Source organism: Hyaena hyaena, unplaced genomic scaffold (genome assembly GCF_003009895.1).
Source record: "Hyaena hyaena isolate Hyena2069 unplaced genomic scaffold, ASM300989v1 scaffold_78, whole genome shotgun sequence".
Classification (NCBI taxonomy): Eukaryota; Metazoa; Chordata; class Mammalia; order Carnivora; family Hyaenidae; genus Hyaena; species Hyaena hyaena.
Genome location: NW_024080710.1, coordinates 2,156,805 through 2,183,559, shown reverse-complemented (window position 1 = coordinate 2,183,559; position 26,755 = coordinate 2,156,805). Strand labels below are relative to the sequence as shown.

General features: G+C 35.8%; 1 protein-coding gene across 6 annotated transcripts in view; it reads left to right on the top strand.

The window, feature by feature from the left end:
• The window catches only part of MAPK8 (mitogen-activated protein kinase 8), a 105,139-nt gene that overhangs the window by 37,360 nt on the left and 41,024 nt on the right, over positions 1–26,755 (top strand). For all 6 annotated transcript variants that reach the window (XM_039233686.1, XM_039233690.1, XM_039233687.1 and 3 more), the window contains one exon: positions 24,638–24,809. In XM_039233686.1, coding sequence (XP_039089617.1) covers positions 24,688–24,809 — 122 coding nt within the window. In that variant the 5' untranslated portion in view covers positions 24,638–24,687. The remainder of the gene's footprint in view (positions 1–24,637; positions 24,810–26,755) is intronic.

The following is a 26,755-nucleotide window of genomic DNA, read 5'->3' as shown; positions in this document are numbered from 1 at the left end:
TTTTTAGTTTATCATTAAAAGAAACCAGTTACACAAGCTTTAACAGATCAACTAGAAAAAGAATTCAGAAAGTGGAAAAGTGAAAGGTATGTAAACATGAAAAGATGCCTAATCTCATTAGTATTTAAAGACGTGTAAACTAAAACTATATGAAATACTATTAGTTTACTTTAAAAATTCTGTCAATTCCAAGAGTTGGTGTTGCCATTTTGGAAAATAATTTGGTATCATCTAGTAGAGCGGAACATGTGCTTATCCTAAGACCCAGCGTTCAACTCCTAGGTAAATATCCTAGGAAAGCATAAGCAAATGTGTGGGGGGGATATCTACAAGAATGTTCAGAGCAGTATTTTTCATCACAGCTCAAGATTGGAAACAACCTAAATATCAGTAGTAAATTGGATAAATTGTGGTGTGTTCTTGTAGTGGAATACCATTCTACAGGGACAGTTTATGAACGACAAGCTACACACACATTCTCTCACACACACATATCATAGTTATAAAATAAAATGAAAAAATTAAAAACAGAACGTATGTGAATGTATGTGACTGTGATTTCTCTTACATGAAGTTCAGTAAGAGGCAAAACTGAAAACTATGACTGGGATAAGTTCCTAGATTGTGAAGCTATACAGAAAAGCAAGGGAATGATTCTCCAGACTTGAGGATAAATGGTTACTTCTTGTAGATGACAGAGATGGCATTGGGGAGGAATTTCAAGGGACTAGCAATGAGTGATGGTTACACTGATGTACACTTTATTCTTTGTGTGTGTGTGTGTGTGTGTGTGTATTTAGTACACTTTTGATAAATTTTCACGAGATGAATTTTTCTACATTTATGCACCAATAAATCTATGCTATTAATTTTTTAGAGCATACAAATAACCAAAATGGGATCAGAAGTGAAAGACTTGAACTGATCGGTATGAAAATGATGTCAAGCTAGCTACTTTTATATGTGAAGTGGGAACCTGACCCACTTTTTAGAGCACTCTGCTTTTGTATTTCCCTCTCTTAGACACTACTACCTGATCAGATTACTAAAATCTCAAAGCTGTCATTTCTAAAACCAATTTTTTTCATCTTTCTGCTTCTTTGGTGTTGCCAGCCTCTTTATTTATTCTGGTTGACTGCCCTTATTTGACTTCTGATCACCACTTTATAATGTTTTCATTTTACACACTTTCCTAGGCTTTCCCCCTCTATTCCCAATCTCTTACTGTTCCCCAGGACCTTATATTGTTTTCAAAAAGTGCCAAACGAGAAGCCACAGAACATGAATCCTTTCAACCGGCCGTTCCTACCTAGGCTTAGATGTTTCCATGTTGCATGTAGAATAATGCTTACCCTTTTCAAAAGGGAAATGTTTTGTAGATATCACCTCTTTCCTTTTATCTCCTTTTCAGTTTTCAAGCCATTCCACTCTGTTGACATTGCTAGCGCTTATACTTCTCCACGTTTTCCTTCTTACCCTGATTGCTGTTGTCATTTTTTACTCACTTCTTCCCTTTCTCCCATTCTCCTTTACTTTCTTCCTTAACTTTGTCTTCAAAAAAACCCAAAAAACAAAAAAACCCAACTTAAATATGTCTTTCTTAAGGAGTACTTCTTAGCTTGCATTTTTCTTCTTACCAATTCATATGTAAAACAATAATTTAGATGACATAATTGTGTTTTCTACTTGGGTTAATAATACCACTACATTTCCTGGCACACGTATTAGAGTGTCTTCAATTCTAGTAGCCTCTTCCTCATTGCCTATATACTCAGCTGGTTAACAAATACTATTGATTTTCTTTCTAGTACTTTTTTTTTTTAATGTGTTATTTATTTCTGAGAGAGAGACAGACAGAGACAGACAGACAGCATGAGCAGGGGAGGGTCAGAAAAAGAGGGAGACACAGAATCTGAAGCAGGCTCCAGCCTCTGAGCTAGCCCTCAGTACAGAGCCCAGTGCTGGGCTCGAACCCACAAACCATGAGATTGTGATCTGAATCAAAGTCAGATGCTTAACTGACTGAGCCACCCAGTTGCCCCTCTTTCTAGTACTTTTCTTCACTCATTTCCATTGACCTGGCGAGGTTCATTTGCCTTTCATAAAAGTCCTTAGATAGTTCTCCACGGTCTGCAGTGCAAAAATAAATTCATCCCGCCTTTCTGGTCTTATTTCCAGCAATAGGTCTTTCATGAGACTTGTATGCCCCACAAAATAGACTATGTTTTACTCTTTCTTTACAGTTGCTGGTTTTGCCTCCTTTTTTTTTTTTTTTATTTCTTTCTATCATTCTCTTTACCCATGTACCCATCCCCTCCACCTCCTCTCCCTTCCTCCCTAAATCTCAGAAAGAATTATATGTAAGTAAAAATTATCTTTTTTCAGGCTAAATTCTTAGCTTCAAAGATTTCTGTAGCACTGTATTTGTATCTTTTCTTACTCTTGTTTTTCTGTCTTGCATTAAGATTAACCTGAGTTAGTGTCTTATTTCTAACTAGTGTTTCTGCATCTTGGGGGTCAGGCAGTCCTTTTTATTTACTCTTTGGAGCTTAGAACACAGTTTTTATTGTTAAATGTAAGTTAATTGGAAAAAATTTCAAACCAAAAAACCCTCCACAATTTCTTTTAATTAACCTCTTTATGGGGGGGGGGGGTGAGGCACCTAAAAAAACATTAAATTTTAGAGTTAAAAGTGATCTTGCCTCTTATTTATTCCAGTATTTAAGTGAATTGTCCAGTATCACACTGTTCAGGTAATTTGTGGCTTTTGAATCTTTTAAAAAGTTTCACATTCTGACTTGTAGAAGCAATGCTGTTGATTTGAGTACTTGGAAGAATTTAATCCTCTCATTCTTCCTGGGGCCTGGAGTTTAAGTCTTAGTCATTTTCCTAGAGCCTCCTGCTTTGCTAGGCGGTGCAGGGGGGGTGCAAGGAGATCCTAAGTTGAGCTGGGGTCCTCATAACCCTAATAGCGTGGGAATCTTCAGGCAGAAAGGTGGCATCATCTGTCACTCTGTTCCCAGTTCCCTCCTCTTCTTTTCAGCCAGAGGCTGCCACCTTGTTTCTACTGCCTATAGCCTTTCCACAGAACTTTGTAGCTGGAGGAAATCTTTCTTATTTTCTTTGTCTTTTACATACTTGATGTATTCTGGTTATATGGTTTTAAGAAAAATTCAAGGATGAGTGTTTGTCTCTGCTACTCATCTTTAATTATCCATAAAATCTGAATTCCATCCAGATAAATTTGTTACCCCTTTATTCTTCATCTTTCCTCAATACCTACTTCTTATTTCTCTATTATCTTTTATAGATTGTCATTTACTGTTCCCCGAAACACACACCTTATTATTTTTTTCATAGAAGAGATTTGGGACAGTAGGCATTTTTCTTATAGAATTAAACTTATTTTTTTCTTGTATCCACTAGATGGCTCAGGCACACCACTTTGGCAGCACATAATGTTTGCCTGCTTTGCCTGTGATTCCTGTTTTCTGAATGCTGCTTGCTTTTAAGGTGTCTGGATGAGCTCTTAGCTGAACCAGTTATTACAATGCATTGTGTATTCTTAACTGCATATTCTTCACATTTTCTGATTATTTACAAACATCTGAAAGATAGCTGAAGTGTTCTTCATGTAAAAGTAAAGAAGGTAAAGTATATTACAATACTTAGAAGATTTGTTTTATTTGTTTTATTTTTTTTTATGTTTTTTATTTTATTTCTAGGAGAGAGAGAGATAGCGTGAGCAGGGGAGGGTCAGAGAGACAGGGAGTCACAGACTGAAACAGGCTCCAGGCTCTGAGCTAGCAGCCAGCACAGAGCCCGACGCGGGGCTCGAACCCACGGACCACGAGATCATGACCCAAGTGAAAGTCGGACACCTAACCGACTAAGCCACCCAGGCGCCCTGATTTTGTTTTATTTTTAAGAGCTGTTTTGAACCTCAGTTCACTTGCCAAAAAAAAAATATATATATATATATATATTTCTCTCAAACTGGGCGCACAAATAATAACTCATCCTTTTCTACCTGACTCATAGTCATCTGAGGCATTTTGCAAAATAAGGTTTTTGAGACACATTAGGACTATTTGCTTCAATTCAGTGATAATATTTATTGAGTGTTTATGTGTTTGGCACTTTGCTAGGCAGTGGGGGGAAATACCACAGGAATAAACAGGACATGTTTATCAATAACACCCATTGCGTTAGTTTTTTTCCTTGAGTTTCTGAAGCCAAGTAGGAATGAAATGGTTGATAGAGGTTGTGTTTGTAATCAATCATGTTTATATCATGAAGAGAATTTTACCTTGTTTTGAGATTGTCCGTGTTGATTAGAAGAGTTTTAGAAACTGTATTTTTTAGAAATATTTTATGTTCATGGTTGTTTTAGTTGTGAAGTGGAAAGTAAAGGGAACTAAGATTAAGATTGGTTGGATGCTTATCATGTTCCAGTTTCTTATTTAATATACAGTATTTGATTTGTTTCTTTCCCAGTAGCCTGGAAGATAAACACAAATATCTCCATTTTACAGATGTAGAAACAGAGGAATCAACTGGGTTAAGTAAATTGCCCAGGATCAAACAACTAGTAAATGGAGAGGCAAAATTTGGATCCATGTGAGACCTGCTTCAAGGCTCTTGTTCTTTCTAGGCATCTGTGTTGTCTCCTGGGATAATGATCCTTGTGCTTCGAGAAAGAGAACCTGGGACTCTGGGATATCAAGGGTTGCTTTTATTCTTTCTACCAAGAGAAGACTATTATTTCCTGAAGTATCAGAACCAATTTTAGTGTTTAACTGGTTAGATCCTTCCATATTTTGACAGAAAAGGAGATACTCCAAACTGGATTGATTGCCTTTGACAGTTGATCTTTTAACCACCTTTCATACTATAAAGTGGGAAACTAGAACAGTCAGTCATACTATCTTTGACATAAACTTATAATGATAGTAAACATTGTGTAAAAATTGATTTTTTCCAGAGAAATTGTACCTAACCTTACTTTTCAGGTATTATATACGTATATATATTTAGTACCCATGGTAATAACTATGAATCGATTCCATTTAGTTTGAAAATATACGATTTAAAAGAAAATGACAAGTTAAATGATATAAAAATACATAACATATTAACAGTATTGTAAGTAGGTAACAACAGATTGTTTCTTTTCATAAAACTCCCTCGTATTCTCTGTTCTTTAAGGGTTGTATAGCTGTGTAAAACAGGAAATACAGTCATTATCTAAGGTTCTTAAGTAAACAAGACTGAAATAAAGTAAAACAAACAGGAAAAAATTACATAAAACAGGTATTTAATTTCTCTAGGATTGTGGTATCATTTTTCTTGGCTCTGTAGTCTTCATCCTTTTCCACTTATTAGTAAACAGTTGTTAGCGTATCCTTCAAAGTTTTTAAAGTTGATATTGTACCTTAACAACTATGAAAACAAAAATAATCAGTACTCATGACTTGAAAACATTGATGTTATTTTATGTCATCAAATTGCAGTTAAACAGTGTCATCGATGACCATGACCATGAGTAATTTATACCTCTCGTGTCACCTTGTAAATTATCCTACACACTGCTTAGATACATTGAGATTTTCATTCTTTTTATGTATTATTGAGAAGTGACAATATTACTGTATTTATAAAATGATGCATTGTATGGAAATTCTGAAGCATTGCCAACTCTTGATAACCAAGATAATGATAAAGAGAATCTTATTCTGTCTCTTGAGGGAAATGTAAAATTATCTGTCTGTAAAAAGACTTTGGCAAAGTTAGATCTGAGCCAAAGTCAGATGCTTAACAACTAAGCCACCGAGGCGCCCTGGCAAAGGTGTTTTTAAAAGTATGTGGAATTTCTAGCCATTTTATTATTGATAGCTATGTATCTGAGTGATGTTTTTAGATATAAGGAAAGAATTCTTAAGTTGTCAAGCATTGAGCATGTTCAGTGAGTTACAATGGTGGAATGACAATTGGATGACAATTGTATCTTGCTGAATCAACCTAATCTAAATCTTAATTGCATATTTTATTGTTTAGTCACTTTCTGATTCAAGGAGAAGTCACAATAGGTAGAATTTAATAGCTAGCATGTTCTATTTCATAGCTTGTAGAATGTTCTTGGCAAGTAAAGTCCACAAGAAATAAAAGTAAAATGAGAATTCTTACAGAATGCAGTTTTTCTAATCTGTTTTCCATAATTTGAAGTGACTATGTCTTGTGTAGTAAGAAGAGAACCATTGGGGTGCCTGGGTGGCTCAGTGGGTTAATTGTCCGACTTTGGCTCGGGTCATGATCTCATGGTTCATGGGTTCGAGCCCCACATGGAGCTCTGTGCTGACAGCTCAGAGCCTGGAACCTACTTCAGATTCTGTGTCTCCCCCTCTCTCTGCCCCTCCCATGCTCATGCTCTGTCTCTCTCTGTCTCTCAATAATATATAAATGTTAAAAAACTTTAAAAAAAAAAAAGAAGAGAACCATCAATATATTCAAATATTTAACCCATTATAACTTGTTGTTAGTTGGAAACGAAGGGAGTTTTTTGAAAAATGATATTTTAAATGTATATTTATATCCCTATATCTTGTAAATGTCATTGGTTTGCTATTTTGACTTTTTATTGTGGTCTATAACCAATATCTGGTCCATAAAACCATCACAAAAATACTGTGATATAGTACACTGTGTGTTTGTCTGTATGTGTGTGAAAGTAAAAGTTTCACAATTAACACATGAACTGCTCTGTCTGATACTCTCTATTCTCTTGTTTCATTAAAAAGAATTCTAACCAAAATTGATTTCATGATCCATCAGTGAGTTGGGACGCATAGTTGGGAAAAAATTTCCTTATAGGATTGAAAAGTAAATTGTTCACCCTAAGTATCGGCAGCTAACTATCCTGAAGCAGCTAAGATATTTGGAAAGCTTTCTTATTGCACTTTAATGGCTGGCTTAAAAAAAAAAAAAAAAGAAATTTTACCTTCTTGAATCCTCTCTGCTGCGTAATCACAAATATAATTTCACTTTGTTTTTTTGGACATGAATATTTAACTGAATGATAGAGATGTTAAAGAAAGAAAATCTTGCTTTCTTGAATCCTCTCTGCTGTGTAATTACAAATATTATTTCACGTTGTTTTTCTGGACATAGCTGAATGATTAGAAGGTGTTAAACCAAAAACCATCTGAGATACCAGGCTCACAAAGGAAAATTTAATATCGATTGAGATACCCTGGTTATTTGTATAGTTTTACAATTAGGACATTTTAGTTAATACAAAGTAAGTTTCAAGTTAAATTTTTAAAGGGAGATCATTAACCAGGACAAAGCAGCAACCCTTGGTAACAGAATCATTCTGAATGTTGAAAAGTCTATGTTGTAAGACAAATAGACTTTTATTACTTATAAGTAATCATTGTCATGTTTGGGAACATTAATAATATTCAAATCATTTACATTGAATTGCTTTACATGTTTTATCTTTGTATAACCAAGAAACTCGACATATTTTGGTTGACAGAATTTTACAGTTGGATATATAGTATGGTGTACAGTATAGTACACTTTAGTACAGTGTAAAAAATACTGTCATGAGAAGTATAGATAAAATTCAGATGAAAAGTACCATTTTCTGCCATTATATGATGGCTTATATTTGAACATTTGGAAATGATGGGAGAAAGGTATTTTGCACAAGAGAACAGAGACATAAAGGCAGAAAAGTTTGATATGTTCAAGAAATAAAAAGTAGTCCACTTGAATGGGCTTTGTTCTAGAGGAAGTTTTTAAGTAGAGGAGAGAATTGACATCTTTTTTTTTTTTTTAAATGTTTTATTTATTTCTAGGAGAGAGAGACAGCGTGAGCAGGGGAGAGTCAGAGAGAGAGGGAGTCACAGACTGAAACAGGCTCCAGGCTCCGAGCTGGCAGTCAGCACAGAGCCCTACGTGGGGCTCAAACCCACAAACTGCGAGATCATGACCTAAGCGAAAGTCGGAAAGTCGGACGCTTAACCGACTAAGCCACCCAGGCGCCCCAGAATTGACATCTTTCTAAAAGCTACTTGCTGCAGGAGATAGAATGGATTTGAATGGGATGAAATTAGGCAGAGAGGTTAGTTAAAAATTCATTGAAATATTTTAGAGAAGAAGAAATGAGATTGAATAGGATAGTATCTACAGAAATAAAAAATTTATGCAAACTGTCAGAGGAAAATCAACATGATTTGTCAATTTATTAGATTATTCATAAGTATTAGATTAATTTATTCATAAGTATTTAAGTATCTGCTGTGCAATTCTGAGAACACAACTGTGAGCAACACAAATGCTGTTTGTCTTTACAGGGTTTTTATTAGTCCAGTGGGAAGCTCAGACATGAGGGTAATGCATATGCTGCCATAGAGGAAAGCTAGTGTGCCTTGGGAGTGACTGTACTGGCTGCTAAACTCAAAAGCCTTACTGAGGAGTAGATCTTGACCAGGGAAAGTGAGTAGGGAGAAGTAGGTTGCAGGTAAAAAGAAACCATATGTCACCCTGTAGGTGATAGAGATTGTGATACATTATGGAATTAAAATAAATTGTGGCTGGAGGCTGAGGAGACCAGGGCTAAATCATCCATAGCCCTGAAAACCGTCATGAAAGGTTTGGGCTTTGTCCTATGAGCAGAAGGAAACCAAGGTATGATTTTAAGCAAAGGAGATGCAGGATCAAATTTACATGTTAGAAGGATTATTTTTCTTAAGGATATTTTTGTTATAAGTAAGAAGCCTTGGCAAAACACAAAGTGACCCAGAGGCTCTCAGCATATGTAAGGGTAGGAAGTGCAGCAGGACCTCACAACCGTCTGGAACCAAAAAATGGGTCCTAAATTAGTATTGGGTGCTTTTGCTTTCCTTCTCTCTCACCTTCACCACAAGGTGTCTTGTCTCTAGCTTCTGCTTTATTGTTCTTTCTGCACTGACTTCGTTTCTTTTAACTGCAAAACTAACCGACAGCCTCTTAGTTTTTCTCCCAGTTCCAGATATCCTAGAGAAAATATAATTGACTCATTAAGTCAGTTATTTACCCTAGGTCTAATCAGCTATGGCCAGGAGAGCATACAACAGAAGTATAACTGTTTCAACTCTTCCCCTCCCCCATAACTAAAGGGGTACAGTGAGTTATGGGCTGGGACAGATGTCTCAGAATTAATCAGCTTTATAAGATCAGTCTGACATTAGAATGAAGAATTGAGGGCAGGGAGACTAGAGGTCTTCTTTAGGAGAATACAGTAATTCAGGCACTAGTTGGCCAGAGTTAGAGTGGTGAATTAGAAGAGAGTAAATTTGTGGTAAAGATTGAATCTCCTAATTGTATGGTAAATGGGATATGGGAGGATAAAGAATCAAGGATAATGTCTGTGTTTCTGACTTGAATAACTGAGTTGAACACGATAGCACCCAGAGCTAGAAAGAACATAGAAATAGATTTGGTGGGATTGAAGGAGATGGAATGAATTCTTCCTTTTTTTACATGCAGAGTTTGAGGCAGCTTTGAGACATCTAAATGGAGATGTTTAATAAAAGACCATTGAATATATGCATCTAGGGCAGAGGAAAAAGTTCTGTGGTAGTTAAATATTTGAAAGCTAGTTTTAAGTATTAAATGAAGCCATCAGTGGGGATAAGATGGCCCTGGGAGAGATAAGAGGAGAGAGCCAGGACAGTCCTGAAGATGGTCCTGTTTGAGGGCTGTCAGGGAAAAAAGTTTGTAAGGGAAGACTGATAAGTGAAAAAAAAAGTCAGAAAATGCAATGTTTTTAGGAACCCAAGGAAAGAGGAGAATGTGGTGAACAATGAATGCCAGATTTTGCTGAGTAAAAATTGAGTTGACTTTCAGAGCAAGGAGTTTGTTGATCACCTTGGTGAATGAGTTTAATGGAAGTGGTGGAAATAGAAGCAGAAGGTTGAGAACTCTCTAAGGAGTAAAGAGATCAAAATAGCACACAGTGCTTGAGGAATTTGAGTGGAAGGAGAGAGAGGAGCCTATGGCTAGAGATTGCTGTTGATGGTGAAATAGAGTTTCTAAGTGTGCATATGTTTTGTTTTTTTTTTTTAAGTAGTAGGGCCTTACTCATTTTTGAGTACTAGGAGAAAGAGTGATGGTTATTTGAGCAGCAGTAGTTATTCAGAGCACTGTTGTTACATTGTAATAGTGCAGATTGAAGCAAAAGTAAATATATGGATATTAGTTTGGCAGGACATTTCCTGACTTTGGTTTTCTCTAGGAAGAGATTGGTATTTGCAAGTAAAGTAGGGTTGAAGATTTAAAGAGCAGGGGACTATTTGAAATAGATTTTGTTGACCCTTGAATAATATGGGGGTTAGGGGCACCAGCCCTCATGCAGTGGAAAATCTGCATCTGACTTTTGACTCCTCCAGAACTTAACTATTTACAGCCTGCTGTCCAGTAAAGGAAACTTTACTGATAACATAGATGATTAACACATATTATATATATATATCACATACTGTATTCTTACAATAAAGTAAGCTAGAGAAAAGAAAATGTTACTAAGAAAAATGCTATTTAGAAAATCATAAGGAAGAGAAAATACATTTATATAGTATTGTACTGTATTTATTGGGGAAAAAATCATGTAGGAGTAGACCTGTACAATTCAAACCTGTACTGTAGAAATTAGAAAAGATAGCTGACTAGGGGAATCTAGGATTATCTGTCTGGCTTAGCTTGCAGGCCTTGAATTTAAAAGCAGTACCAGTATGCACCATTGTGTTTTTGTTCAGCAGCTTCTGTATAGACTCAAGAGGAAGAGAGAGCCAGTTTGGTCCACACTGTGCTATTCTAGGTTAGTGCATCAGGAGAGAGCAGAGCAGGGATGTTGGCTTAGTGGTGGTCTGACTAATGGACTGTGGGATTTAAGATGAGGAAGGAAAAAAGTAGAAGCATGAGAGGACTAATGGGAAAGTAAAGTTGTTAAAAGCCTGAGGGTCCTTGTGTGCAAAGAATAAGTGAGAATAACTATAAGGGACTGATCCTAAGGTGAAGGTGACACTAAAGAAAAAGGAACCAGTAGTTTCTCTTGATATTTCCAGCCTGTATTACTAGAAGAATGATATTGCTGGTAAAAGAAATAGATACAGAAGGAAGAGTGAGTTTTGGAAGAAAAAGAGGTTCGATTTTAACTACTTATAGTTTGAATACTTATGGAACATGATCAGATGCCTAAGAGACAGTTGAATATATAGGAGAGAGTTCTGGGCTGGAAATAAAACTGGGAGATCATAATTGAAGCCACGAATATACCAAGGAAGGAAAATACAGTAAAACTTTGGATAGTGAGTAACTTGTCCTGCAAGTGTTCCTCAAGATGAGCAAATACTTCTTTATAAAATGCTTTTTAATGTTTTATTTTTGAGAGAGAGAAACAGAGCATGAGCAGGAGAGGGGCAGAGAGAGAGAGACAGAGGGAGACATCTAATCTGAAGCAGGCTCCAGGCTCCAAGCTGTCAGCACAGAGCCTATGTCGGGCTGGAACCCACAGATCGCAAGATCATGATCTGAGCCGAAGTCGGACGGTTAACCGACTGAGCCACCCAGGTGCCCCAAGATGAACAAACATTTCTAATAATTTTAACTTGATAAACAAGTGATGCCTTGCAATACGAGTAGTACGTGACAGCAAATGTCCCATGATCACAGCTGAGCCAATGGTTCTTGAAATTTGCTTTGATACATGAGTGCTTTGGATAACAAGCATGTTTCCAGAATGAATTATGCTCACAAATCAAGGTTTTACTGTATTTAGAAAGGTAAGGTCTTCTTAGTAGATGAGAAAAGCTGCTTGCCGTGTTGGAGCAATTTGCAGAGTGGTTCAAGAAGAGTTGACTAAGCAGGTCTTGGATTTGGGGAACTTGTGAATGGCTTTCCAGGGGTTTAAGAGATAGTGAAACATGGAAGGTGATTTTAAGGATTTGAGAGGTAATTGTGAGTTTTTGCAACATGTTTATTGCCAATGAATGATGTGTTATATATGTGACTTCTGTCTCCTCAGTATACTTATATTTAAAAAACATGACTTTGATTAACTTCTTTATAAAAAAAAATTTGGCCAGGTTCTGGTTTCTGAAATGGAGTACACTGGTCATTTAGTTTCTTAATGCCTTAGGAGTATCATTAATTATTATTACTCAGGGCTATAATTCTCCTGGGGCCTTTTGAGCCTTGTTAGGATCAATTCATTCTTCTACTGAGTCTAGCATGCTTTGTTTTGTTTCCTTTGTGTCATTTGTTGCATCAAATCATTTGACTTTATTATTTAAAGATCTTTTTCCTTCAAAGCACTTCATTGTTTCATAGTTTAAAATTGTGAGAGATCCCTTTAGGAAGAAATAAATGCTCTTAAGTTAGCTAATAGCATTGTTGACTTTCATGAATCAAAAAATGCAAACCAGAAAAGCCATTTTATCACTTTTGCCATTTAGCATGTGGGACACCTGTGTTATGTTTAAATTGCCTTTTAAGAAATTCCATGAGGTTTTTCCCTATATAGGTTATTGAACTACTCCAAGCCATTAATCTTTGTGGGAAGTGTGGGGCAGAAAGGGTTTAGAGGAGAAATACTTAGTATCTGCTATGAATTTATGCAGGAAAAAATTCTTTGTTTTTTAGTCTCTAGCCTTTGTTGTTGTTAAAGTGTTGTTAGTGAAAAAAGAGATTTTTATGGTACAAGATAATAGATCTTACTCCGTGAAGGGCATCTTGAAGATGAGCTAAAGATTTGAAGCTCTTTCTGAGTGATTAATTATAGGTTTGTAGCTGTACAATTAAACCTTTTTATTAATCTTGCAAATCTTCAGCTTAGATTTATTATATCTAGTTATCACAATCACATGGAAATGCTCCTTTTGTCCCCCATCTTGCTGAGCTTTCAGATTTTGAAGCATGGTGTAATTTACTCTGAAATTCAGTGATTATTTTTTTTCCCCTGGGAGCAGGCATATTTAACTACAGAAAGCTGTTTGTAATGGAATCACTTTCTTCTAACACCCACCTAGCACTTTTTCAAAATTCTGATTATAATTACACTGCTAGCAAGATAACTAGTGGTAATTATATGTGGAATTAACTACTATGAATAAAATTCCCTGTAAAATGCATCTGGGACACTTCTCATTTGCTACTTCTAATTTGTGGTTTCAGGGAGTGTCTCTAGTGGTGGTTGAATGTGATCAACAATTTCTTCTCTTGTGAGCCTGAGAATCTTATTACTAGAAGACTTGGCAAAATTATAATTGGAGAAGGTCAGGCATTTAAATCTTTCTCAAGGAAGGAGCTTCTTTTGTATGATCAGGGTTTTTTTGACACCACAAGAGTTAACCCAAGGTACCACATTGTACAAAGATGCCCTTAAAGCTCTACGTATTCTTTCTTGCCTAATAACTGAAAAAAAAGTTACAGGAATTTTCAGATATAAAATTTTAAAATGAAAATGTCTTTTGAGTACCTTGAGAAACAGTATATTCTTGCAGATTAGGTTACTTATTTGTATTGAATTGAATGTCATTGAGAAAATACTCAGAGCATTTTAACTACTAACATAAACAATTTAAATACAGTTGAGCAACCCAGAGCCAGCTTTCTAATATTTTGAGATGCTTGCCATTTTGAGTACAAAGTAATTTTTAGACCCTTGGATGCTAGCTAACTAAAATGTAAATGGTAATAGAATATATATTGGGTTGTTATTCTTGTTTAAGAGGTAGAAGAACCCTACTCTTTTGCTGAGGATACTGCTATAGTCCTGAGATCATTAATAAATTACTTGAATGGCTGAAGTATTGGGAACTGATTCTGAATCTTAGTGTTCCGTGTAGCTGCTGCTATTTTAGTTAAAGGCATCTGCCTCAAAATACAGAAATTGTGAAGGGACACTGGTGTGTTAACATTATTTTGTGGTTGGAATATAATAAACCTACTCAAGTAAGCTCAATTAAGAGATAAATGTATGTTATAAATAGTTCTTACAAAAGCCAATTGCTGAAAAAAACAAAACAAAACAAAACAAAAACAACAAAAACCAATTGCTGAAGTACAAACTTCAGCCTCATTTCCTCCACCCTCTTTGTGGGGGAGGGTGGGAACCTTCCTAGAAAAGAGGGCATACCCAGGTATGATTGTTATATAGTAGAATCGCTGGTGGCCCCAGCATCCCAGTTACCTTTTAGTTGGAATACTTTCTTGCTGCACTCAGTGGATAACTAAAGACACATTAATGTTTAAAGGATAACATGTTTAAAGGAAACATAACTAATGCTTAAAGGATTTGCTCTCCACTTTTCTACAGAGGATCTGTGGGAGTAGATCCTAATAACCTCTTTGTAAGTGAATAGTGCAGAAAAGGAGGGAAAAGATCTCACCTCACACCTGTCAGAATGGCTAAAATTAACAACTCAGGCAACAACAGATGTTGGCGAGGATGCAGAGAAAGAGGAACCCTTTTGCATTGCTGATGGATGCAAACTGGTGCAGCCACTCTGGAAAGCAATATGGAGGTTTTTCAAAAAATTAAAAATAGAACTACCCTATGACCCAGCCTACTAAGTATGTATCCAAAGGATACAGGAGTGCTGTTTTGAAGGGGCACATGTATGTACCCCAGTGTTTATAGCAGCACTATCTACAATAGCCGAAGTATGGAAAGAGCCCAAGTATCCATTGACTGATGCATGGATAAAGATGTTTGGGGCGCCTGAGTGGCACCATCGGTTAAGCATCCAACTTTGGCTCAGGTCATGATCTCACGGTTTGTGAGTTCAAGCCCCACGTTGGGGATCTGTGCTGACAGCTCAGAGCCTGGAGCCTGCTTCAGATTCTGTGTGTCTCCCTCTCTCTGCCCCTGCCCCCTCAAAATGAATAAATGTTTAAAAAAAAAAAAAAGGTGTTCTATATCTATGAAATATTACTTGGCATCAAAAATAATGAAATCTTGCCATTTGCAACAACGTGGATGGAACTAGAGTATATTATACTAAGTGAAAAATATCAGAGAAAGACAAATATCATGTGACCTTACTCATATATGGAATTTTAAGATACAAAACAGGCACATAAGGGAAGGGAAGCAAAGATAATATAAAATCAGACAAGGAGACAGACCATAAGAGATTCTTAAATACAGAGAACAAACAGAATTGCTGGTGAGGTGTTGGGGGGGGGAAGGGAGGGCTAAAAGGGTGAGGGGCATTAAGGCGGGGACTTGTTGGGATGAACACTGGGGTTATATGTAAATGATGAAGCCCTAAATTCTATTCCTGAAATCATTATTACACTATATGTTAACTAACTTGTATTAAAAAAAAAATTTAGGGGCGCCTGGGTGGCTTAGTCGGTTAAGCGTCCGACTTTCGCTTAGGTCATGATCTCGCGGTTGGTGGGTTCGAGCCCCGCGTCGGGCTCTGTGCTGACTGCCAGCTCAGAGCCTGGAGCCTGCTTCAGTCTGTGACTCTCTCTCTCTGGCCCTCCCCTGCTCACGCTGTCTCTCTCTCTCGCTCTCCTAGAAATAAATAAAACATTAAAAAAAAATTAAAAAAAATAAAAAATAAAAAAAAAATTTAAAGTCTCAAATTTAGAGGGGCATTATTTCAGCCCTCAGCTAGGTCCAGCTAGTCTCTTTTTTTTTTTTTTTTTTAAATAAAGTCTGAATCAGGTGAATTAATTCCTTTAAGATTCTAACTTCTCCCTAGAAGCTTCATTATTTGTAATGCTGTGGCAGTGACATTTCATATTTCACGAGTTTAACTTTTAAATATCCGACTATGCATGTCTTACAGACAAACTGAGATCAGTGACAGTTTAAACAGTATAGACAATTCTGCGCATTCCAGTGCGCTTATGCCCTTGGAGGCAGGAATCTGCTGTTCTACTTTAATTAGTCCCTGTGTGTCCTGTAGGGTGAATATCTCGTATTTAGCTCTAAAAGTTATTGTACTAAGTATTATTGTATACGATGATTTAAATAATTTTTAGGGGTGATTTTGACTTTGCAAGTTTTACAGGTTATTTAGAATGGACTCTTCTGTATACACTGGACTTGAGTTTAAAGTCAGTATGGAAAGCCAAAGTCAGAATCACTCTTGAAAGTTCCCAAACTTATAAAAGACACTATAAAATCTTCTGTGTACACACATACACACACACCTGAACATTCTTATGCACCTTTATATTGGAGAATTAAGCTAGAGTAAAGTATGCTCTAGGAAAAAGAAAAGTATACAAGTGTCTGTATGTTCACCTCATTCAGCTTTGGAGATGGTAGATAAGTAAATAATTTTGTTTCTTGCCTGTTGGTTTTACTTCATTCTGTTTTAATAATATGCTTCTTAAGTTTTAATACTTACTAATTTTCTATTGTGAGGATTATAGTTGCTTGTTGAGTTTTACTTTTCTGTAGGATAACTTCTGAAGTTAATTGGTTAAATTCTAAACTTAGCTATTAAATAGATTTGTGATGCAACGAGAGTCGTTTTTGTTGTCTTTGAGGCTTATCTGTACGGTACGTTAAACTCATTCTTTTTTTCCCCTGAATAATTTTAATATGACTATTTAGTTTAACTTGTTTGTCTCCACATTCACTTACCAGGCCAACCATTTTATAGGTGGCCCAGTCTGATAGCAGTAGCTCTTTGTGTAGACATCACAGAAATTGAGTCATAAAAACCTAATTTAATCTCTTTTTTTTCCTCCTGCTAATGAAGGAAAACTCTAGTGAAGATAAACAGAACAATTTATTAAGTAACTTGTGACTTCATATTCTTGGTTAACTTTTTTAGCAGTTATTATTTAAATAATAACTATACAGAGAGCTGATATGTTTTGGAAATCTGAAAACCTAGGAAACGGAGTCCTTACCCTCAAAAAGATCAGTCTAGTAGTAAAATCTGTGTATTTAAATATACAAAGTAGTTTAGGAGAGAAGTTAAGGTTCAAGCTGGTTTGAATGGAAAAGGATTCCTGATCATACTTAAACTGGTCTTTGGTAGATAGAATGGGATGGGGGGAAAAAGGTGAAAATACTTCACAGAAAGGAAAGGAAAATAAATTTCAGATGCATGAGAGTTTTGTGTATTGATAATTTAGCCATGTTGACATTGTAGTGTTCTCTGACAGGTGAAATTTGAAGGCTAGAGCTGAACCTCAACATTTCCACAACAATTGATTGCATGTTAACTTTTTTGAGCCTCAGTTTACTCATCCGTTGGATGGGATAGTAATGCCTGTCTATTCTCTTATTCTTGTAAGCCCCATAACTAGTCACATCTAAATTTTACAACTGTAGTTTCTTTGTTTTTAATCCAAGAAGAGGCTTTTGTGAGTAGGGCATGAGTGATCAGAGTCCATAATTTCTTCTTCACACTTTTGCTGTTCCAGCTTCATCATGGAGAGAACAGGACAACAAATGCATCCTCCATAAATGTAACCAGTAACCTTAATGCCTTTAGCTTGAAAATTGATCCTTCCATCTCAGTCACTTGATGATATTTTCTGATGGCAGAGCTACACCAGTATTTCCATCTGTATGGCCACAGGTGTTCGGGACCCCATTCCTTTGTGCCTTTTCAGAGATATTGTGCTGTCTGAAACTTCTTTTTTTTTTTTCATTCCCCTTTGCTCACCCTTCCTCTCTATATTGGATCCTTTCTATTAGTAGGTAAATATGTTCAGGTTGTCTCTCTGCTATATATGCTGTGATATACTATGTTATATATTACCTATTATCTCATCACCCTTCCTTGACCATTTACCTTTCTCTATCAGTTTCTTCTTTTCTTTGCTAAATTTCTCTATACAGGTACTGACACTTACCTACTTAACCTGTCTCTAAAATCATATCCTTCTCACACCTCAGCTCATTCCAGTCTAGCTTCTACCCCCATTACTGAAGCCATTTCTTTGATATTTCTGTAGCATTCAGAACTATTGGCCACTGTTCTTTAAAACACTTCCCTTGGCTTCTCCAGTGTGTTCTCTTATTTTCTGTTTATGTCTGGCTCTCTTCTCTTACTTCTTTGTTGGCTTATCTTTAATTGCTCATTAAATATGGGTGTTCACAAAGCTGAATCTTAGGTCTCTTTCCTTTCCTACTGCACTCCTTTTGACTAACATCATTCTCATTGGTTCAGTAACAATAGCTCTTAAATTTGCATCTTTCACCCACACTCTCCTCTTGAGGTCCAGTTCTGTATCTGGCTACCAACTTGATATTTCCATTTGGATGTCTTGGAGGTGTCTCAGACTCAACATATTTATAACTGTTCCTCTTCCTTCATATCCTTTTTCACCACCAAGATTTTTTTTTTTTTTTTTTGGACTCTATATATAGTATATGGGTGAAGGACTCAAGTCTTCCTTCTGCTCCTTATTAACTTTGTAACCATTCTAGAAGACTTAATTTCATCATCTGGAAGATGGAAAAAACAGTAATTCCTATTTTAACATAAGGAAACACATCAGACAAAATGAGTATATGGGATTTATGTTTCCAGCCAAGTAGTAGTAACAAGAACTGAATTTACCCATTAGCCATAAACAACTAGAAAATGTCCATAGGCCTCTTGTGAGGATTGAAAGAAATTTATAAATCTTTATAAATTTATAAAGATTGAAATAGAATCTGGCATAAAGTAAAACCTATACTAAGTGTTTGTATTTATTTTATTGTTGAATATGGATCTGATGATAAAAAAAATATGGGAAGAAGCTATACTTAATTATAGTATCAATTCTATTATTTTTAAAAAGTTTTCAAACCAATACTTTTGAGCTTCCATTTTAAGAACGTATAAGAAGAGAAGAGCAATCCCAAAACAAGCAAAAAGAGGGAAGTAAAGACAAGAGCAGGAACCAGTGAAATAGAAAAGTATAAACAATAGAGAAAATCAGAAATTAAAATCTACCTTTTTTAAATGATTAATAATAGTGATAAAATTCTAGCCAGACTAATCAGGAAAAAAGAGAAAAGACACAGATTACAATAACAGGGATGAAAGAGGATACATGATTATAGATCCCTGTAGACATTACATTGGATGACTTAGATAAAATTAAGAAATTCTTTGAAAAACACAAAACTACCAAATCTCATTTAAAAAGAAATCTATAGCCCGAATAATTGTGTATGTATGTATGTGTGTTTTAATTTGCAATGAAAACCTTTCCACAATAAAGCTCTCGTCTTCAAAGGCTTCCCTGAGACATTTTATCAGACATTCAAAGCCTTTCAGAAAATAAAAGAGGAGGGAAAACTTCCCAGCTCATTATACTTACCATGAAAGAAAACTACAGACCAATATTCCCCATAAAAATAAAGTGAGGACCTTTCAACAGAATTTAAGCCAAATGAATCAGTAAAATAAAAACGATACTTTTGACCAAGTGGGATTCACTATAGGAATACAGGCTGGTTCAACATTTGAAAATCATCAGTGTAATTCATCATTATAAGCCAACTAAGAAGGCAAAACTATATGATTATCTCAGTAGATCCAGAAAAATCATTTGACAAAATTCAATACTCATTAATACTAAAAACTCTCAGTGAAACAGGACATAAAGAGAGCTTTCTTATCTTGTTAAATGGTATCTAGTAAAATCCTGTCATTTACATCATACTTAGTGATGAGAGACTGAATGCTTTCTCTAAGATCAGGGAATGTTGTCTGTTTGCTCTTACCACTTCTCTTCAGGATTGTATGGAAATTATGGTTAGTACAGTGGGGTAAGAAAAAGTCAGGCATCCACATTGGAAATGAAGAAATGAAACTGCTTGTGTTTGTAGAAAATCTTGAAGAATCCACAAAAAAGCCTACTAAGGCTAATAAATGAGCTTTGTACAAAGTTATTATACAAAAAACTTAATTGTATTTCCATGTACTAGCAATTGAAAATTTAAAAGTAAACTAACATGAAAGCATTTACAGTAGCATCCAGAATATTAATATATAAGGAGAAACTGAACAAAATTTTACAAGGCCTGTATATTGGAAACTATAATATAAAAGATTATATATTATGTGATTTCATTTATGTAATATTATTTATTTTAAATGTTTATTTGAGAGAGAGAGACGGACATACAGTGTGAGTGGGGGAGGGGCAGAGAGAGGAAGAGACACAGAATCCAAAGCAGGCGCCAGGCTCTGAGCTGTCCACACAGAGCCTGATGTGGGACTCGATCCCACAAACCGTGAGATCATGATCTGAGTTGAAGTCGGATGCTTAACCAACCGAGCCACCCAGGCGCCCCTCTATAACTTTATTTAAATGAAAAAAAATTATACTATGGAAACAGATCATAGTTGCCAGGGGTAGGTTTGGCAAGAAAATGTGATTATATATAGGGATAACATGAAGGGTTTTCTTTGGTGAGGTGAAACACTTCTGTATTCTGATTATGACAGAGATTACACTAGTAGATGTATGTGATAAGTTTACGTAGAACTGTACACACACACACACACACACACACACACACACTGCATATAAAAACTAGCAAAACCTGAATAAAGTCTGTAGTTTCCTTGATAGTATTGAACCAGTGTCAGTCAGTTTCCTTGTTAGTTAATAGTAGGTACCAATGTCAACTTTCTAGGTCAACTGTCAATTTTTGATAATTGTACTGTGGTTATGTCAAATGCTTTCATTTGAGTGAAGGTGGGTGAAGCATAGCCAGGAACTCTGTACTATTTATGTAACTTCTATGTTGATCTAAAATCATTTTAAACAGTTTTAAGAAAAAGACACTGTTAAGAAAATAGAAAGGCAAGCAACAGACTGGGAAAAAATGCTTGCACATCTGATAAAGGGTGTATATCCAGAATATATAAATCAGTACTAAAGCAATTATATTTTTAAATGTGCAAAATAATTAATTAGCTACTTCACCAAAAAAAGATGTAGCATATAAGCCCATGAAAAAATGGCCAGCATCATTAATTATTAGGAAATGCAAATGTAAACCACAGTGAAATACCACTGTGCACCCACTAGTATAGGTAAAATGGCAATCGGGTGAGCAAGGTGGAACAAGTAGAACTCTCTTTGCTGGTAGCACTGAAAAATGGTATCGGCACTTTGGAAAACTGGCGGTTTCTTATAAAATTAAACATAAGAGTCAGAAACCCCATTCCTAGGTATTTACCCAAGATGAATAGCAGGGGGCGTGTGAATTTTTATACTAGCATCATTTGTAATAACCTCCAGATTGGCAATAATCCAAATGTCCAACTGGTATATCCACACAGTGGAATGCCATTGGGTTGTAAAAGGGATACAGCACAGATGAATCATTGAATCTTAAAAGCATTAGGGCAGGGATACCCACCTAGTTTATTCGGTGGAGTGTGCAACTCCTGATCTTGGGGTTGAATTGGAGCCCCACCCTAGGTGTAGAGATTACCTGAGGAAATAAAATCCAGGGGCGCTTGGGTGGCTCAGTCGGTTAAGCCTCCGACTTCGGCTCGGGTCATGATCTCACAGTTCGTGGGTTCAAGCCCCGCGTCAGGCTCTGTGCTGACTGCCTGCTTGGAGCCTGGAGCCTGTTTTGGATTCTGTGTCTCCCTCCCTCTCTGATCCTCCCCTGCTCATGCTCTTTCTCTCTCTCAGAAATAAATAAAACATTAAAAAATTTTTAAAAAAAAATAAAAAATAAAAAAATAAAATAACATCCAGGGGCACCTGGGTGGCTCAGTCAGTTAAACGCCTGACTTTGACTCAGGTCGTGATCTCGCAGTTTGTGAGTTTGAGCCCTTTGGGCTCTGTGCTGACAGCTCGGACCCCAGAGCCTGCTTCAGATTCTGTGTCTCCCTCTTTCTCTGCCCCTTCCCCACTTGCATTCTGTCTCTTTCAAAAATAAATAAACATTAAAAAATTTTTTTTAGTCTTTAAAAAAACAGCATTAGGGCAAGCGAAAGAAGCTAAACACACAAATTACACAATGCTGTGTGATTTCATTTATATAAAGATCTAGGAAAGACAGCTAAGCAATTCATTCCACAGTGGGTGAGGGTTCACCCACATAGGCGACATTTTGTGGTGGATGGAAATACACTTTATCATGGTTTGGATTGTGGTTATAGAATAGTATACATTCATCAAACTCCTCAGATTGGGCAGTTAAAGTTGGTGAATTTGCTTTGCATGTGCTGTTTGTTGTGCCTAGAAAACTCCTTTCCCTCTGTGTCTGGTTAACTCATAGTCCATATTCAGATCTTGCTCAAACATCACAGCATGAAGGGAATTTTTTCTTGAGCCCAGACTAGCAAGTTTGCTTCTATTAGCATCCTGTCCTTTCCCTTCACTGCTTTTATCACAATCATAGTGACACACCAACAGATACGAAGCAGTATAAGGTCTCCTTTTCTGTCTTAACTGCAAGCTCTGTGGAGGGCCAGATGCTTATTACCATTGTGTTTTGGTACCCAGCATAGAGTTTGACTCAGGTATACCAGTAAACATTTACAGCTGAGAATATAAGTGAGTAGAGTTTTTGGTTTCCTGTTTATAGGAGTGGCAGCTGTGGCTTCTGAAGAGGGTACCACTGGCTGGGGCTGCCTACTTTACCTTGGGTACTCTGTCTGCTGTCTCTTTCTTCACTGTTCTGGGGTGTTATGGTAGCTATCATTGCTCAGCTGCTGCCACAGCTTAGTCTAGACTTCTGTGTACATACCATGGGCACTCCTGCTCCTGGGCCATTCTGTTCTGAGAATAGAGAGAAGCCTTTCCTTGCCACTAAGGAGGCTCTGTGCTCAGTCTCTGACCATAATGTGCAAATTACCAGAGAGCATTATTGTCTCCAGGCCCTGGGCAGACCTAGTTTCCAGGATAAACGTGCAGAATATTTGATAAGGGGCCTGACACCCAATGCTTCCTTCTTTTCTTCTTTTCACTTCTCTTTCTATTTCTGTACTCCAGTAGACCAGAGGGAATTCAGGTTAAGTTAAGAAATTGGTCTGAGTAACCAATACCTATATTTGAGCATCATTTGAGCATACCTAAGTGTTTAAATCATTACCAAACTTTTTTCTTTAAGCCTCTGGTCTCCAGTTAGGTAGAATTAATGATACTTGTCATTTCAGACACTTCTCTGGAGTATTACATCACTAGTTTAGTTATTTTGGAAGTGTTTCTCTGCCCCCTCTTTATCCAAATCATTGATCTGACTTTTCAGTTGTTTTCAATTTATTTATCTTCTTTTTTTAAAGCTTACACTCTTGGGACTTGTTTTTTTTAGTTTCTGTTTAACACCATCACATCTAAGAATCTTCATTAATTTTATCTTCCCTGGATTGGTACAATACCTTACTAGTTTTCCTCTTGCAGCTCTTGCTGCGCCTCCTCTTGGAGGCTAATCTCCAAGTAGCAGCCAGGGAGCAGTTCAGTGGTTTCTATCCTACTCTGTTAGAATCCAGTTCATGAGCTTCTACATAGTCTGGCCTTAGGGCGCAGTACAGTGCCTGACACAGATTAGGCACTTATTATTTGTTGAGTTGATTCTTTGCATTGTAAGTCTTATTAGGATTTTGTTTTTATTTTTATTTTTGTTGACATTGTCTTATAACCACACACACAAACAGAAATCCTTTGGACTTAACTCATTTCTTGTCTTATTGAGGGATGTGGGGAGTAGTTTGGAGCTGTCTTGTGTGCATTTTGGAATAGGCCACTTTTGTCTAGAATGGGTAATAGGTATGTCAATAAATACAGCTCACATAAGTGGGAGAAAAAGACTTCCTTGGCTTGTAAACAGGCATGTGGCAAAGAACTGTGGTCAGAACTTAGGTTATGCATCTGAGTCCCCATAAAATTCAGAACAGTATTGGTTTATTTCATATCCTAACTTGTTATCTTCTTATTTTATCTTGTAGTTTCTACCCTTCTCATCTTTTCAACCATTATAAAAACATATACATTACACCTGAGTATTGCTGTTGGGGGTCAGGGGCTGTGTTATGGTAACAGCACTGTGATGTGTTTGTTAGGTAGGGGTGATACATGCTAACCAGCTTACTCGCCTGCCAGTTGGTTGTTTTTTCCATGTCACACTAAATGAGGTTGTTCTCACAAAAATTAAGTTCTCTGTATTCTATAATAAATACATAAAAGGACTGGTTTTAAATTTTAAACTATGGAAGTGACCTTAAGAGCATGTTTAGTTATAATTATTTGCTTTTTTTTAAATGTTTTTACAGTTTTCCAGTAAAGACATATATGCATATTAATACTAGAGACTTATAGTGAAGAAATTGTTTACCCTTTTAAAAGTTTTGTATTTTAATCGCTTCTCGGCCTTTTGGCTAAGATCAAGTGTAAAAGTTTTGTATTTTACTATCAGTCCTCTCCTTAAGTATGGCAGATGCTAACCAAGTTCTGTCGTATTTTTTCTTTCTATTTGCATTCTAATGTATTTTAATGAAGTAGCTCTTTTACCATACTGTGTTATTATCAGTGAACAGTGAAGACTTGAATTTTAAGATTAAATAATTAATATAAAATTAAATAAATAAATAAATAAAATAAAAAATTAATTCATTTTGTTAACATCACATTTTGTTCCATTTTGCAGCTTCTTGGTGAATATTTGGATGAAAGCCATTAAATTAATTGTTTGCCATCATGAGCAGAAGCAAGCGTGACAGCAATTTTTATAGTGTAGAGATTGGAGATTCTACATTTACAGTTTTGAAACGGTATCAGAATTTAAAACCTATAGGCTCAGGAGCTCAAGGAATAGTATGGTAAGTTTTTACTTCCAAAAATTAGGCAAAGAATCATTAACTGCTTGGTATCTTTTCTCCTCCTGTAATATAGATACATTGGTAAATATTTAGCTTGCCTCAAAAACCTTGAAATAAAACTATGAAATTTAAATTAAAACTATAACATGACAGTAATCTTTTCTGGGTTGATGTTCTTTATTATTCATTAAACACAACTTTATAAATCATAACTGTCATCTTTAAGTATAAATTATTAAATACTTGGTCATAAGCCATGTAAAGACAAATATCTATATCAGGAAAGAATAAGTGGCATGCTTATTAATTCCATGTATATATCTATTCCCATAGCTAGTTGTTATAATAAGAAGCTTCACTTAATCATCACTTTCACACTGTAATGAAACTCTGGAATTTCAGAAATCTTATTTTACACTGGGGAATGAAGTGAGCTAATATTTCATTGTATGTTTCAAAAACTCATATGTATCTTTAAAATTGATTTACAAGCTAATTTCTACAATGGGCCTAGGCTTTATAGATCAACATGATTCTTAATAAACTGAAGTGTGGAATAGTTTTGGGGACAGTTCTGCTAATGATTTTAGATTACTAAGTTAGCATAATAACCTAGTGCTTTGGGAAATTCTTAGCCACCCTCAAGCATAATTATGTCTTTATTACCTATTCTTGAACCAGATTTGTTTCAGAATCTATTAAAAATCATAAATGTTTATAACCCTGCAGGTCTCCTAGGTTCTAGAAAAACACTTGGGTGTGCATGTAAAGAGACATACATAGGCCTTTTCTTTGCAACACTATTTATAATAGGAAAAATTGGTAATAGCAGTGAGTCTATCATGAGAATAAGAAATTGTGATATAGTCATACAGTGAAATATTATACAGTATTTAGAATGAACTGCAACTGTGTTTCAACACGGACAGTCTCACAAATGTAGTGTTGTTGAGTTTAAAAGGAAGATGTAGAATATATATACATTATAGTACCATTTATATGTAGTTGAAAATATATAAAATAGTGGCATATATTTATAGGTGCATATGTATATAGAAAAGTAAAAAAACATTAATAACACCAAACTCAGAATAATGCTTATGTCCAAAAAAAGAGACAAAGAAAGGGGACTTTACCTATGATGATGTATTTCTTTTTTTAAAAATTCAGAGCAATTATGGTAAAATGCTAAAACCTCTCAAATTTCTGTAATGAGAACAGCATTTATTCTCTTTTCTGTACTTGAAATAATTTATAATACCCAAAATTACAGAATTTGGGTAACTTTAAAAAGCATTATTGGCAGAGTAGTTGTCATTTTAACCAACCACATTTAACCAACCACAAATTAAATGTAAAGAAAATAATGTGGTGTAGTCAATACAGGAACGATTCTGGAAGCCAGCCCATGGTTAAGATTCGAGCTTTATGATGTACTAACTTTGTGATTCGTGGGAAATTAATATTGCTAAGACTGTTTTCTCACCTGATTTACATGGTTGTGGAGAATATAGCATTTATAAATATCTATATAAATTATATATAAACATATATAAAAAGTATATATAAAAATGCCTTTTATGTACCTTCACTTATCCTCAGGTAAATACATTTTGAAATTTGTATACCAGAATTTAAAAAAAAAAAAAAAAAAACTGCTTTGGAAGGGGCCTCAAGCCATCGTAACTGATCCCTGTTTTGTCCTAAAGAATAAGTATCTTCAAATATTTTGCTTATTTTTTCATAAAAGATTCTTATGAAATAGATATAAGCAAAAAATTTTTAAGCTCACTGTATGTGTTTACTATCACTATCAACTGAAGAAATTAATTTTTTAAGGCATTATTTTGGGCCCCAATGATAGTAAGATTCATAGTAAGATAGTAAGATTGGGGGGGGGTCTCTAATTTGTGCACATTTAAGTATCAACAATTAGAAATCTAAAG